Consider the following 14882-nt stretch of genomic DNA (forward strand, 5'->3'; position numbering starts at 1 on the left):
AAATGATGGAGGAGCCCATGAAACTGACTGTAGGGGGACAGAGAGGGACAGAATAGTGTGTGTGAGAGACAGACAGATGGAGAAAGGGAGAGAGAAGGAGAGGGAGGGGGAAAGAAACAGGGAGAGAGAGAGATTGGGGTGAGGGGCTGAAGGGAAAACTTTCCCAGCCACGTCCATCCCAACACACACCATCGCGCTTACAGCAACGATTGAAGGTCTTAGGAGCTGATTAACATCCTGTGGGGAGTGAAATGGGGCAAGGGGGTTAGTGAAGGGAACTGAGAGGAGGGGGAAAGATCCCCCCTCCAGCTGCAGCCGCCCCAGCTCCCAGGTGAACCCCCCTTTCCCCTGCTGGATGTGAAATCGCCATTTCACTCCGCCACACTTCTTAATTGTTGCAAAAATCATTTGTGAAATTGGTCTCCAACAGGCGAGAAAGGCCAAGCTCATTCCGACAGACACCCCTCTTTCCCTCCCCCTCTGCCTGCCCAGCGGGAGGCCACGGAATCCCCCAGCAGCGGAAACGCAGGGTTGGTGCTGTCAGCGTGGGGTTTAGGGGAGCTTGCTCGGGGGTCTCCCTCGCGACTGGACCCGCTGCTTTGAGTCTTCTGCAGCAGCGGAGGGCGGGGACCAGGCCAACGGTTAGGTGGCCCCCGCGCGGGTCGCCTGGGGTTCCAGTGTCCCCGGCAGCAGCCGATCGGTGGTGGCCCTGAACCAAGGGGTCCGGCTTTGAGCTAGCCCCATCCGGCTCGGCAGACGAGCCCGCGCCAGCGGCCAAGTCCTCCAGGAGGGACTGAGTCTTCAGCGGCCGCTCCTGGCGCGCCCCAGAGGGCTTCTCTCACCCCAGGGAACGGACCAAATCACAGCTCACACCTTCTTGATGGGCGCATAGAGCTTTGCTAAGGCAACAAGGAGGAGACTCCAAAACCTAAATGCAGACACAGACCGTCACTTAGAAGCACACACTTACTCAAACTGGCATACAAGCCGACAGCAGACCTACACACAAACCCACCTTCACCTGGATACAGACAGACGTGGGCATAAACCTATATTCACACACAAACACACTGGCCCGTTCCATCCACAAATACAGAGAAAAGGTGCCTTAAATACTTACTCGCCAAGACAGAAGTTACTGATGGATGAATGAATGAATGAATGAATGAACAATATATATGTGTGTATATATGTGTGTGTATATTACATACTTAGGTTGTGTGTGTGTATCTGTGTATATATATAGCCACCTCTGGAGGTCAAGACAGGCCAGACCCTCCAGCAAGATGAGATGTAAAAGGGACTCAAGGCTGACTCATCTTCCCCAGACATACACATTAGAGCTTAAATATCATCTTCCAATCTCTCTTGGGGCCAGTGGATACACAGTGGGGTAGCACCTCCAAAAAGGAAAGTGTCCCAGAAAACCTTGTAGGGTCCCTATAACTCAGGCAGCCTGGCAGCCTGGTTTGGGAAAGGCACTCGGATGTCCTCCTGTCCAATTCTAAAGCGACTTGGCCTCCCCCCACCTCAATTCTGGGGCCACTGGGGGTGTGAGTTTAACAGCTTTTCAGCAGGCCCCCATTTCCAGAAGGCCTCCCCGACCCCTCCATCCCCACCCCCAGCCGGAGAAGCCCCTGGTACTGGGATAGAGGGGAGAAGAGGGAGTTTGTCACATGCTGAGAGGGGCAAAGGTCACAGGTGAGGAAAATGGGAGGGGAGAGGGGCACGCGGGGGCCAGCCTGAGGAGCGCTCCCAGGCCAAGAAGAGGCTGACCCCAGCACCGGGAGAGGGCGGGCAGGGGGCAAGCTGCGGGGTTGGGGGCGAGTTTGAGGGCTGGGTTTATTTTATTGTATTTTGCCTCCAGCGCTGGGCCGGAGACACTCTTTCCCGGGGGAGACAAAAGACCTGCAGTCATGGCGTCCTGCCCCGCTGGGAGGGCGTTTCGCCCCCAGGATTCGGTATCCCCAGGCAGGGACGTCCGGTCACTCTGGCACGGGGAGAGCGAGGGGGAGAGCGTAGAACTGCAGGACCTCCCATCACCCCACTCCCACTCCCCACCGATTAACTGGGGCACCCTCCCCCTCAATCCAACAGCGGAGGCGCTCAGAATTGAGGAGCTCGGGGTGGTACCAAGTCCTGACCGCCCCGTCCCCCCAACTTCCCACCCCTCTGGACCCCCAGATCCTGGGCACCCACTTGCTGTTCCGCCTCAGGGCACCGAACTACCTGCTGGAGAGGGGCTCTGGATGTGGGCCGGGGGCCTGAAGAGGAGCGCGGGTTTAATCCCGGCTGGGGATGGGTGAGGGGAGGGGAGGAAAGAAAGAGATGGGTCCCTAACACTCCCCGAACCTCTTTCTAAGCACTAGGCCCGGCCATCATTCTGGGCTTCTCAGACTGCAGGGGGCCAGGCAAGAATGGGACACCGGGGCTCAGAGGCTATTTCCCAGAGAAAGTCATAAACCCCTCCCTTGAAGCCACCTAGGCTAATTCCCGGTGGGCCCCACCAGCGGAAATTTCAGAGTGTGTGAGTGAGATGAGGGTGAAGACGTGAAACACAGCGGACTCTGATTCTGGGAGGCTAGAGAAGACGCGAGAATCCAAGGGAGCCACCAACGGGAGGCGGGCATTCCCATGCAGCCGGACTGCAGAGCGGGGCCGTGGGCGACCGGGGACTGGGGACTCCGCGGACCCGGCCCATTCGTCAAAGGAAGACACTGGGACTGAGTTGGCCCCCTCCCTCCCTCCCCCTCCCCCAGTCCCCACGCCCCGCCGTTGCTCCCTCTGTTTTAACCGGCAGTTCAAATTCTCCCCCAAAAGCGAGGTGAGCTGGGGATCAGAAAAGAGGAAAAAAATATTCGTTGAAGATTTCTTTTCGTTATTGGTCCTCGGCTGCCTTCCGCCCTGGCCCCCTTCCCTCCTCATGAATAAAAGAAAAGTCCGAACCTATCAGATCTCATTCGCTGCCTCCTCCTCCTCCTCCTCCTCCTCCGCGTACTCCAGTGAGCACTTTTGCACAACTTACCCGGCGGATCGCTCGCCCCCTCGCTTTCCCTCTTCTCCTCCCAACCTCCTCACCCCTTATCGCCTCCCCTCAAGCCCAGAAACCCGAGAGGCACCTTCTTCCCTCCCCAAGTCTTCTGGGGGGCGGGGGTGTGAAAGCTGGTGTGTAAGGGAGTAGCGAGTGTGGTCTGAGAAAGAAGGCGTGGAGAGGAGTGGGAGAGGACAGGGAGGGAGGGGAGCGAGAGCGAGGGAATAAATATATAAATAAATTCGAAAAAGAAATCCACTTCGCAGCCTCTCGGCTCAGAAACTTTGGCCCGGAGCGCGAGAGCGCATCGCTCGCCAGTCCGAGGCTGGGGGCCCTGACTCCGGCCGCGTCCCCCCCAACCCCGCTCCGCGGCGCGGCCTCGTCTCCCGCTCCTGCCCGGCGCATCCGCCCGCACAACTTCTGGCCCAGCGGAGCGGGCAGAGGAGGCCTTGGGGTTGGTGTGTTTGTTTGTTTGAACTTCGTTGTCGCCACCTTCCCTCCCCCCCCCACCCCCCCCAACCTCCGCCCCTACCTCACCCCCCTCCCCAGCTTCTGGACGCGAGCGACCGCAGCCGGGGGTGGGGGGATGGGGGTAGGGAGTGTTTGCGGAGGGGAGGGGGAAGAGGTTTAAAAAAAAAAAGAAGGAAAGAAAGAGATCGCAGCAGGGGTAAAGGGAGCGGACGGGAAGCGATTTTCGCCGACTCTGGATTCGTCCCCGGCGTGCGCAAGAATGGCGGCCCTTCCCGGCACTGTACCGAGGATGATGCGGCCGGCTCCCGGGCAGAACTATCCCCGCACGGGATTTCCTCTGGAAGGTAAGAGCGTCTGGACTTGCCTCGCTTCCCTCCTCCGCCAGGACCTCGAGGTCCTTGGAGAGGTGGCGATCTTCACGGGGTGGTGGCGGCGCCAGCGGCAGCAGGGGAGTCCCCTTCCCTTCTGGATCCAAGTCCGGGCGCCGGACCCAGGAAGTTTCTGGGACCGACACTTGTCCGTTTTCGCGTGGGTTTCACCCACCGGCGGCCTCAGCTTCACAGGTCCAGGATTCTGGCCTTTACCCGCGGGGCTGAACTCCTAGTAGATTTCGGCTCCTAGTCAATTTCAAGTCCTAGTGAGTTTCAACTCTGTCCACTATTTTTGGATACTTTCCACCTAATACTTTCTCGGCTCTCTGCGTTCGCCAGCTACGTGCTTTCTACTCTTGTTTTGAATTGTTCTTTTCACCTCTGGGATGGTCTTCCAGCCCCTTCTATTTCGAAATACCAACAATGTGTGATATTTTATGCCTAAACTAGGACTCTGCTTTTGGGTCTGGAAACAAACTAATTTGAAACAATAAATAGTAACGATTTTCCCCCAAAAGTTTCCACTCGGGCTTCCGAACTCTGGAAATCTCTCGGGGGAGACCTCAAGACGGCGAAAGGGCAGGGAAATGTCCAGACGAGGGAAAAGTGTTAGTTTTGTAGTGTGTCCTCCCTAAATATCCAGCATCCGGGGTGAGCAGAAGGGACAGGTGGTGAACCGGCTCCGGGCTCTAGCAAGGGCTGGGAGCGCACCTTTCCTGCGTTTTTGTTTTGTTTTCTTTGTAAACTAATAGAAGGCCTTCAACCTGTCAACTGAGGGATCACTTGGCTTCTGGGGGTAGGTAGCCCAGGATGTCAGAAGTGGTTAGAGAGAGGTGCGACTTTTATTTTTTAATTACTCTTCTTATAATTATATGAGCCCCTTGTGCGTGAAGAAGGAGAGAGAAGGCAAGGAGGGGATGGATGGACAGGCAGCCTGAGATCTGGGGAGGGGGGGGTCCCTACAGCAGCTAAACGGCGCGGGTCCCTGAATTAGATAGAGGCGAGGAGAGTGGCTCCGTGATCAAGTGCGCGCGAGCAACCCCGCAGGCGGGAGAGCGCACAAGCCCGGGGATTTGCCGTAGCACTCTCCTGTAGCGAATGCAAGTAAAACAGGCGGCCGAAGACGCGCAGCGGATTAGGACAATATTTGCCCAACATGACGGAGAATACTGAGGAGAGCCGAGTGCCGGTCGCTAAAGAGGCTCTTGAATATAAAGTTGTGCGCTGGAGAGCTCTCCAGCGCTAATGGCATATCCCGCCACGGAGACCGAGTGACTCTGACTTGGCGACGCACGATTTCTGATTAAATCCGAGGGTGGCTTCAGACACCTACTTTTACGAAGAGGGGTGTGGGGACCGGCAGAGCCAGGGAGGAGGCGGTAGGAACAGCTCAGCAACGGAGCCTCTTCTCGCCTCCTCCCTTCCAATTATACTGTCAGCTCCCTCCACTCGGGCGGCTGTGAAATCGTTCTAATCTGCCAGATCTCCGCAGCCGCCGAGTCCCCAAATTGGGGGGATCGAGGCCGGATTAGTGCACCGGGTGTCCTCCAACCTCCTGGGAGGAAACTGTGGACTTTGCATTAAAGCTTCCCAGGCGTTCTCCCCTCGCTAGCACACATCAGGCGAGTCTGTCTTCCTGGTTCCCAAAGTCACCCACACCCAGGGACTCTGGCCCATCTGTGCACCAGCCTCTCTGAACCTGCAGGGACAGTTCATGGGTTTTTGAGGCCAAATGAGTATTTGATTAGAAGCTTGCCGACAATGGGGCATGTCCCCAAATCATCCCAAAACGAAATTCGAACTCTGAGAGGGGTTGGAAGGAAGGAGAGTCCTTCAAGGGACAGCCAGGTGCCCCCAGAAGTAGCAGCCAACGGCATTCTGTTGCTGGTCCCTCTGCTGTGCCTTGGCTGTTCAGTTATGGGTAGGACAATTCTGCTGCCCAAGCCAGGGCTGTAACTACTAGTAATCAACCAACCCCTTCTGGGCCCCAATAAAATGGATCAGACTTGACCACTTAGAGCATGGAACTGACCAGATGGGCCACATCTCACCCATTATCGGCTTCTATAAAAGGCAAGTGGACCTGCCGCCCAAGCTGTGAACCATTGGTCCCAGAGTCCCCAGGCTCCGCCAGTCTCCAGGCTCTGCCCTCTCACCTCTGTCTCTCTCCCTCTCCTTCTCAGAGGCATTCAGATCCCCCAGGTGTGTCCACATTCCCCATAGTGTGGCAGGACTGGGGACACACAGCATCTGTGGGGACTCTTGCAGCCAACCCTGACCCCTCTCTCCATCTCTGCCAGACCTTCCCTTGGCTTCATGACAGTTTTTTTCCTGACCTCTGAACTGCCACAGCTTCAAATGTGGGGAACTGAGATCTGCTTTCAGGGGTCTTGGGGCTCAAACAAAACTGGAGTCAAAAGGGCTATACTCAGTGTCTCCTCCCCATCCTCACCCTGTGCCTCTCTTTTTCCTCATCTCCCCCTTCCTTCTCCAGTGTCCACCCCACTTGGCCAAGGCCGGGTCAATCAGCTTGGTGGGGTCTTCATCAACGGGCGACCCCTTCCTAACCACATCCGCCACAAGATAGTAGAGATGGCCCACCATGGCATCCGGCCCTGTGTCATCTCCCGCCAGCTGCGCGTCTCCCATGGCTGCGTCTCCAAGATTCTCTGCCGCTACCAGGAGACCGGGTCCATCCGGCCTGGGGCCATTGGCGGCAGCAAACCCAGAGTGAGTGTCTTTGCTGCAGAGCTGGCAGCCAGCTTTCCCGTGGTTGGGGTATCCTGGCTGTAGCCCCTCTCTCTACCCTGTGTCATCCAGTAGCACCGGGGAGGGGGTCTATATGCTTCCTATGGGAAGGACAGTGGAAGAGGGTCCCCACCCCCAGACATCCTCCATTATTTGAATTTCTCAGGGATGGGGATAACTGATGTCCAGATTGCCTGAGAGGCCAATGAGTCATTCCTGTGCTGTCCCTACATCTGCCCAGACCCCCTATCACCATCCCGGACCAGGGGAAATCTTTCCCCAGTCTTGCCTGGAATAGTGAGGGGGGACCCCAGTCCTAATTAGGTTTCTATTTTATTACCTATCACTACCCTATTCCACATGCCCCAATCCCGGCCGCCTTCCTGGGAGCCAGTAACAGGTTTCTTGAAAGGATAAAGCCAATCTCAGAATGGAGGCATGGTGACCAGAGCCACCAGCCTGGCCTGGGGCTCTTGGGAGGTTGATATTAAAAGTATCTCCCTCCCCCTACCCCATCTTTCCACTCCTACTCTCCCACCTCCACCTCTGAAGCAGGTGGCGACTCCGGATGTGGAGAAAAAGATAGAGGAGTACAAGAGGGAAAACCCAGGCATGTTCAGCTGGGAGATCCGAGACCGGCTGCTGAAGGACGGGCACTGTGACCGCAGCACTGTGCCCTCAGGTGAGAAGGCAGCTGAGCCAGCAGAACTTGCCCGCAGTCTGGCCAGGGCTCAGGTCGTGTGGGGCTGGAGGTGGGAGAGGAGGGGGGATGATGGATGACAGGGAACTCAGAGAAAAGTGAGAAGGAAAAGAACCAGAGCGCAAAGAGGGTGAGGGCACAGGAGGGAATCAGAACTGAAAGGAAGATGGGAAGAGGGAAGAAGGAAAGAAAAGAAGTTAGGAAAGGAGGAGAGAGGAGGAGAAGGAAGAAAGAGAGGGAGAAGGACAGGAGGGAGGAAGGAAGGGAGGAAGGGAGAGAGGAAGGAAGGAAGGGAGGGAGGGAGGGAAGGGGGAGGGAAATGGGGAAAAAATTATCCTATAAAGTTGGGTGGTAAGGGAAGCTCCCTTGGCGCCTTCTCAGAGAAGTGGCCTAGAGAGATGAGTCTGTCCTAGGAGGGTAGATTGGAGGGTAGATTGTGATCTCCCTGGATCTCTTTCTCCAAGTCACCATTTCTATTCTGTTGCTGCCACCAGCCACCAGTGGGTCCCAAATGTGGAGGCCCTGAATCTTGCTGCCTGTGTGGGAGAAAGTGGCCCCAGGTGTCTGTGTGTGTACCTGAGCATTCAAGTGTGCAGGGCTGGGATGCACGCCTGAGTGTGGGGACTACAGCATCGGGGGCTGGAGGGCCTCCAGGGAGGTCCTGGGGAGGTGGGTGTGGGTGTGAGTGCATCTAGGGTACGTGACAGTGGAAAGCACAAGTGTGTGCAAGGATGTGATAGGAATGCACTAGGTGGGCTCCTCTGCCACCGCCTTGCCACCGTGTGAGTGCCCCAGGTGTGAGTCTCTACGTGAGTGACTGTACTTGTGCCTCCCAGTAGGTGTAAATGTTCAACGGCGGGAGGGGGGGGGAATGGGTGCAAATCCTCCTGAGTGTATTTAGGGGGAAAATGGGCTCCGCTACTTCTCCCAGGGCCCCAGGCGGCCCCGCTCCGCGGCCCCAACGACTTATACTCGCTCTTTTGCCTTTGAATTTCTGAGGTTTAGTGAGTTCGATTAGCCGCGTGCTCAGAATCAAGTTCGGGAAGAAGGAGGAGGACGACGAAGCGGACAAGAAGGAGGACGACGGCGAGAAGAAAGCCAAGCACAGCATCGACGGCATCTTGGGCGACAAAGGTAGGGAGCCGTCCTGGGGCCGGCGACGCCCGAGCCCGCGTCGCCCCGCTCACCAGGGTGCGGGCCAGTGGTGGCGCCTCCGCCACCCGGGCTGGCGGCCAGATCTTTAGCGGGAGGGATCGCAGCCCCCGGAGCAGCCGGGAGCCTCTCGGTGTGTGTGGAGAGCGCCCCCTCGGTGCGCCCCCAGGCCGGCTTGGGTGCGGAGCCCGCGACTCAGTTGCGCGGCGGAGCGGGGTCCAGGCGACCTCTGCGTCCCCGGGGAACCCGGCGGCGGGTCAGGGCTCCGGGCGCCGCAGACTGCGCACTCCGGCGAAGACTCCGGGTCGTGTGTCCTCCGGGGCTGGCGTTTTGGCTGCTAGTGCCGGTGTCGGTGTCGATCTATTATTTATAGGAAACTTGGGCAAGGGGGCGGGGGGCGAGCAAAGAGGAGCCGGCCCCGCGGCTCCCTAAATGAATTTGTTAAGCAGACCCGCACACGCTCTCTAAACGGTCCCTTGAAACCCCGCCTGACAGTTGACTGACCGCTGCAATCAATAAAAATTAGCGAGGGCCGCGTGGGCCGCTGCCTAATTCTCCGTCCTGTGATGACAGGGCTGAACCGAGACAGCGCGGAGGTAGCGGGGGAGAGGGCAGAAGGGTGCACTTTTTTGGTGCTTTCGTCTTGGGCACGCGCAGGCGGGGCCCGGAGTTGAGGCCGAGTTCTCAGATGCCCAGGGTCGGAGGATCCCAGTACGGGAGAGAGATTCAGGCTCCACATGCCCTCTTCCCGCTTTTAGCGTGGTTGCCGAGCGGGTCTGGAGTCTGAGCCCCGCTTTTTCTGGAGATGAACTAGGGAAGGCATTTATCTTTCAAGCGCCTGCGCGCCCAGGAAAGGGGACTGTGCTTTTGTTTATTGACGGGGTAAGTTTCAAGAGAAGGGAAAGTCCTTCCTCATTACCACTCCCCTCGCAGGTCTCTTTGAGACTTGGTAAGTGTGCTTCAAGGGGGGACGTGGGTAAAGAAAGAAAAACGGAAGACCCAAAGTCACATAGACTGACGGGAAGAGAAGCTAAGCCTCCAAATACACGCGCAGGGAGGCAGCAGGCAGACAGGAAAGGCAGTGGCCACTATAACCTGAAAAAAAAAATGGTGGATTTGGAAAAGGTGGGGGAGTGTTCCGAACCCTGAAACTTGTAAAAGAGCACAGTTTTCTTTGAGTTTCCTTCCAGGGGTTTCTCCTCTCCTCGCCTCCCTGGAACTCCTAGCCTAGGTCTCCCTCCAGCTTTCAGTAGTCTCTCCCAACCTTGAAGATGAACTTCACAGACAAAGCCCGCTTCCAAAGACAACTCCCAGCGAGGCCCAGCCCTCGCAGGCCTGGTCTGAGGGGGAAGGATGGTGGGGGGGTACGGGCAGCCCGGTGTGGGAGCAGTCTGGAGCTGGGGAAGAAGCGGGCTATTGACATTCAGGGCCCCAAGTGGAGCCCAGTCCCACCGGGGACAAAAGGGCAGGGAAGAAAGTGAGCAAGCTGTGCCTGGCACCCCGCTGTGCGGGCCTGCCGGAGGGCCTCGGGGCTGCAGCGGGAGGCGGCCTGGGGCTTCCAAGTAAGCCCCTGGCTCGGCTGAGGCAGCCTAGAGCCCGGGGATCCCTGGCAGGGTGGGGGGGATACCCACTCCTTATTTCAGTTCAGATTGGAAAGGGACTTAGTTGAACTTCTTTTTCTTGGGTGGGGGGGGGAGAGAACTTGAATAATCTTTCCCTGTGAAATACAGCGCAGCAGACACAGCTTCTGAGAGGTACCCCAGGAGAAGCGAAGGAAGTTTGGTTTTATTTGGAGAGACTGTGTGTGTGTGTGTGTGTGTGTGTGTGTGTGTGTGGCAGGGGTATGTCCAATTCAGTCTGTAAGGAAGCACAATAGATAAATTTCTTCTGAGGAAGAAGGAAAGGGAAGGGAAGAGAAGGGAAGGGATGGGAAGGGAAGTAAAGGAAAGGAAAAGGGTAGCAAGTTCGGTTTGGAAAACCCTTTGGCTCAAAGGAATCCAGGGGTTTCCGGTGCTGATCTGGGCTTATAAAACCAGCAGAAAGGCAACTTCGCTGGATAGAGGTTTTCCCTGCAGTAGAACCAGGAACTTCCAAGTCTCCAAGGGTTTAACGAGGAGGCTGGAGGTTCCAGATGGGAAGGCTGAAAGTACTGGCGCTGAGTCTGGAGAGGAGTTGCAGAAATGAAATGAAAGCGGTGGGCCTGATGTCCAGAAAGCCCCGTGGTTTTTGAGTGACAGTGGGCATGTTGGGCCCTGTAACTGGGAGCTGGATGGCAGTGTAAGCGCATGTCTCTCGGTGTGGCGGTTTGCCCACGGGCCTTTGGATCGGAGCCGTGGATTCTGTGTGGATATGCAGTATGATTGTAGATGGGTGTGATGGGCACTATGACAAGGGGGGATGAGAGAGGGTTGTCTTTCCATCTGTGGGCAAATGGTATCAGCTCCGGATTTGAGTACCTTGGCCAGTGGCTGGCATCTCGGTGAACCACCCAGCTGGAAACGCTCATCTCTCTCCCAGGCCCTGGATGTCAGTTTCACGGCCAAGTTAAAGGTGAAAAGACCTCCCAACCTCCACCCGAGTGGGCCAGATGGGGAGAGGCAGAGATACCCTTGGGCAGAGCAGGGGGAGGGGTGCACACCCACAAACTTTGTTTTGGCTTCTTGCTCCTGACAAATGCCTTCTCCGGGGGTTGCCTCTCTCAAGGCGGGGAGCCGCCGAAGAAGGGGTTTAAGAGCTCTCCTCTTTAAGCGCTAAAGAGAGATCCCTCCCTGAGTCCGTTTTTTCCTATCGTCCGCTTGGCATTTAATAATGTTAAGACTTATTAGAGCTGGTAATGAAAACTGGGACTGCTGAATAGGAAACTGTGTTGGAGAGGGGTGTAATAGCTTCCAGGCATGGTAAGAAACTATTTATCCGCAATCAGTCCTCACTCTCAGAGTTTGAAGCACAAACGTTAAGTTGAAGGGTTTTAAAGCAGATTAAATTGAGCTTTTATTTCTGTGCACTTTCATCTCTGAGCAGCTCACTCCTGCTCCCCTTGGGCTGATATTCATGAGGCTGTTCATATTTTTTTTTTTTTTTTTTTTGCTCTTATCCTTGTTAAGACTGAGTTATTAGGATTGTTGGTTGTGAGAATTCTCAGACCGCTTTGGATAGGGGCTCCGGCCATGCTCTGCACACCTGGAAAGGTTCCTTGCCCTCATCCACTTGGACTCTCTCCTCCTCACCCCTTCTCGGAGGATCAGGGGAGAGATAGGCAGGGACTCGACTGGTAAAGGATTTGAGGAGGGATGGGGAAAGAAAAAGATCTTCCCAACCTGAGTCCAGGGAGACTCTTGTGGGAAATTTGATAGGGGTTTGGAAAGAGTCAAACCATTCCTCCGTGGGAGCTGAGGGAGTGAGTGTGAAGAAATAAGCAATAATTTAGAAAAGCAGCAACAACAGTAAAAGAGTAAGAGCATCAATGCCTCTTGCATCTGACAAGGCTCCAGTTTAGGCTGAAACTGACCAGATCAGACCACGTTGGTCTCTAGGGTAGAAGCCCAGCCAGGTCACAATTAATATGAAATAAGGTGGAAATTCACAAGATGAAAAAGAAGAGTGTGCATTTTCGGGAGGGGTGGAGTGGCGACGTCAAAGTCCATCCGGGAATATGCTGACTTCCCGCTCTGAAAGACCATCTGAGGTGGAGGCCAAGGGTGTGCGTGCGTGAAAGGCAGATTTGTATTTCTTTGCATTTTCCCTTAATTTGTTTTTAAAGCAGCAAACTTACAGGTGTGGAGTGAGAAATGACGGAGAAGGATCGGATAGGAGGGGAGAGCCCGAAGTGTCGGTTTTAGACACTTGTAAAAGGAGGTGGGAAACAATTTAATTTGGCAGAGCTGCGATAGCTGCTAATGCGGTTTTCGGTCGTTTGCTACACTGGAGGAAGCTGTTTTGATTGTGTGTACAAGGACCTGCCAAATTTAATTAGGCTCCGGGGGAGCGAATGAATGGGGGAAGGGGGGCACGGCTCCCCTCAGCCCACACCGTTTTTTCGGTTTCACACCTGGAAGGGGCATTGTTTACTGGCTGGGCGAGAACGGGAGAGGGGAGGGGAGGGGCCTCCAGGGAGAGGGGCCTTGGAAGAGGGAGCGAGGGAGGGGTCGAAGATAGTCCATTTATCAAGAAACAATCTGCATTGATTTATACCAACAAGTTCCCTCCTCTGTAAATGTGTGTTTACAGAAAGGTAATTGACACTCCACCAAATCAAAGGATTACCCCGGGTTGGCAATCTAATCAAACAGAGTCCAGGCGGGATTTGAGGCTGTTCAGAGTGGGATCAGCTTCGCATAATGGGGGCTCGGAGGAAGATGGGAGGGTGTCAGGCAATTCCCCGGCTTTAGGCAGAGCTCGGCGGTGGATATTCAGTGAGACCAGAGGGGGAGAGGGAGGGGGTGAGGGCTCCGCCGCGCCGGGGTGGTGGGGGGATGGGGTGAGCGCAGAGGAGGGGTGCGGGGGTCTGAGGCAGATATCCCGGGGGAGGGGGCTCCGGGCGAGGGGGCGAACCCACACTGGGCTGACAAGACTCCCCCTTTCTTTCCTCCATCCCCCCAACCGAAGAAGAGAGAGAGGGTGGAGGGAGCTGGGACTAACGAAGAACAACAATGAGATAAGTATTACAAAGGCGAACACTGGCGCGCGCGCGCTCGCAGCCCCAGAACCCGCGGTAAATAAACAAAGTCGGCAAACTGTTAGCCAGATAAACTCGTGCCTAAATCGAGTGTGACGGGCAAGGAGAGAAGAGACAGAAGGAGAGAAGGTTGGAGGGGGAATGAACGAACATAATCTAATAGAAGACATTTAGAAAACAAACTTTAAACAAGGGAGAACAGGCGAGCGGAGGGTAATTATCCGCCCCAGAGAGCGAGGGACGCCTTCGGAGGGCTGCGGGTGGGGTCTCGGAGACCGGAGCCGCGGAAGAGCTGCGCGTTAGGGAGGGGGGATGCCTTTGGGACTCCGCGGGGGACCAGGAGAGGGTGTCCGGGGCGCGCAAAGGAAGGACTCAGCTCCCAGATTGAGGTTCCCGCGCAGCCCCAGTCTCCCAAACGCATTTCTAAACAGGGTGGGGCCCCCCGCTGCGAGGGCACGCGGGTTCTCTGTTCACCTCCGGGCACGCACTGGCGCACACCGGCTGTTTCCAGGCGTCTAAAAGACTCGTGTGCACGGCACAGCCGTTAAAGGAATTAGATATTTACCAGTTTGAAATAAGCCTGGCTAAGAAGAGAGAAGAGAGAGGGACATTGAAAAGATGAGGCTGGGGGAAGACTTCAAACGAATTCATCATTTGGAATGGTGGAGGGGAGATTTACCAGACAGTATTGGGAAGTTATTTAGATATTAATAACACATTTTCCTGAGGCGCGACCACGGCAGCCATCTGCGCTGCTCTCCGAGCTATTTGGCTGGGTGAAATATGGGCGTCTCAAATGTTGGGAAGAGATAACGCAATCAGGCTAACCCTGGTCCTAAGACGGCATCGCAGCGTTAAACCCGGATTAACCTCCCCCCTCCTACCCCCGCGGCCCCCTCCCCTGTCACAGCTCTCCAAATTTTTCAGTGGAATTTACATGGAAGGATTTAAAAGCACATATAACAGTAGCCTTAAAGCAGTATGGTGATTATTTGGGCTTTTTTTTTTTTTTTTTTGAAGAATGTCTTTCTGAAAATGATAGTTGTCACACACTACATTTTATATAAATAATCTACACAAACATATATTTTTTTTAATATAGGGAAAGAGGACTGAGCAAATGAGATTTCCTTCTAGGTTGCTTCTTTGGAGTTTCTGTTTACCATCATCAGCAAAGTTGATGAGGCTTCATTCCTAATGGGCACCTAAGGATATAAATATGAAACGTCCAAGACCCCTGGCTCTGTCCTGGAAGCGCATAGTCTAAAGCCAGATAGAACTCACACCACATAATAGACAGTGCCAGGTGAAGGGGAGCCTTCCTGCTACCAAGAAGAACACAGAAGAGACACCCCAAAGGGGAGGTTCTCCAGGGGCTTTGGGGCCTTGAAGGCCATGACTAAGGGGGGCACATTCCAGGAATTCCAGAAAAATAGCTCGTCTCCCTCTCCCACTCCAGACTAATGAGGTAATTAGGAAACCCAGTTGGGGATGGGGATGAGAGGGAGTGGAAGGTTGGGACACCCACCCCCCCAGTTTTTGCTGTCGTTGGCCTTTCTTCTCCTTTCCCCCTTCCCCCAACTCTGGCTGAAAGAGGAAAGGTGGAAATGGGGTCAGCGCTTTCTGACCTGCTCTGGAGCGATTGGCCCCGGCTGGGGTCGGGCGGGGGAGGGAGGGAACTTGCCTTCCCAAATCGAATCAAGGCAGAACGGTGACCTAAGGGGGAAACTTCCC

The 14882-nt window shown here is 55.5% G+C and overlaps 1 protein-coding gene across 1 annotated transcript in view; it reads left to right on the forward strand.

Annotated features, from left to right (window-relative positions):
* The first annotated feature begins 3687 nt into the window (after nt 1–3687).
* The window catches only part of PAX7 (paired box 7), a 98409-nt gene continuing 87214 nt past the window's right edge, over nt 3688–14882 (forward strand). Inside the window, exons 1-4 of the mRNA XM_059895226.1 lie at nt 3688–3846; nt 6368–6603; nt 7174–7303; nt 8327–8455. Of these exons, the coding sequence (XP_059751209.1) occupies nt 3762–3846; nt 6368–6603; nt 7174–7303; nt 8327–8455 (580 nt within the window). The 5' untranslated portion in view covers nt 3688–3761. The remainder of the gene's footprint in view (nt 3847–6367; nt 6604–7173; nt 7304–8326; nt 8456–14882) is intronic.

Source organism: Balaenoptera ricei, chromosome 1 (assembly GCF_028023285.1).
Source record: "Balaenoptera ricei isolate mBalRic1 chromosome 1, mBalRic1.hap2, whole genome shotgun sequence".
In the NCBI taxonomy this organism is placed as follows: Eukaryota; Metazoa; Chordata; class Mammalia; order Artiodactyla; family Balaenopteridae; genus Balaenoptera; species Balaenoptera ricei.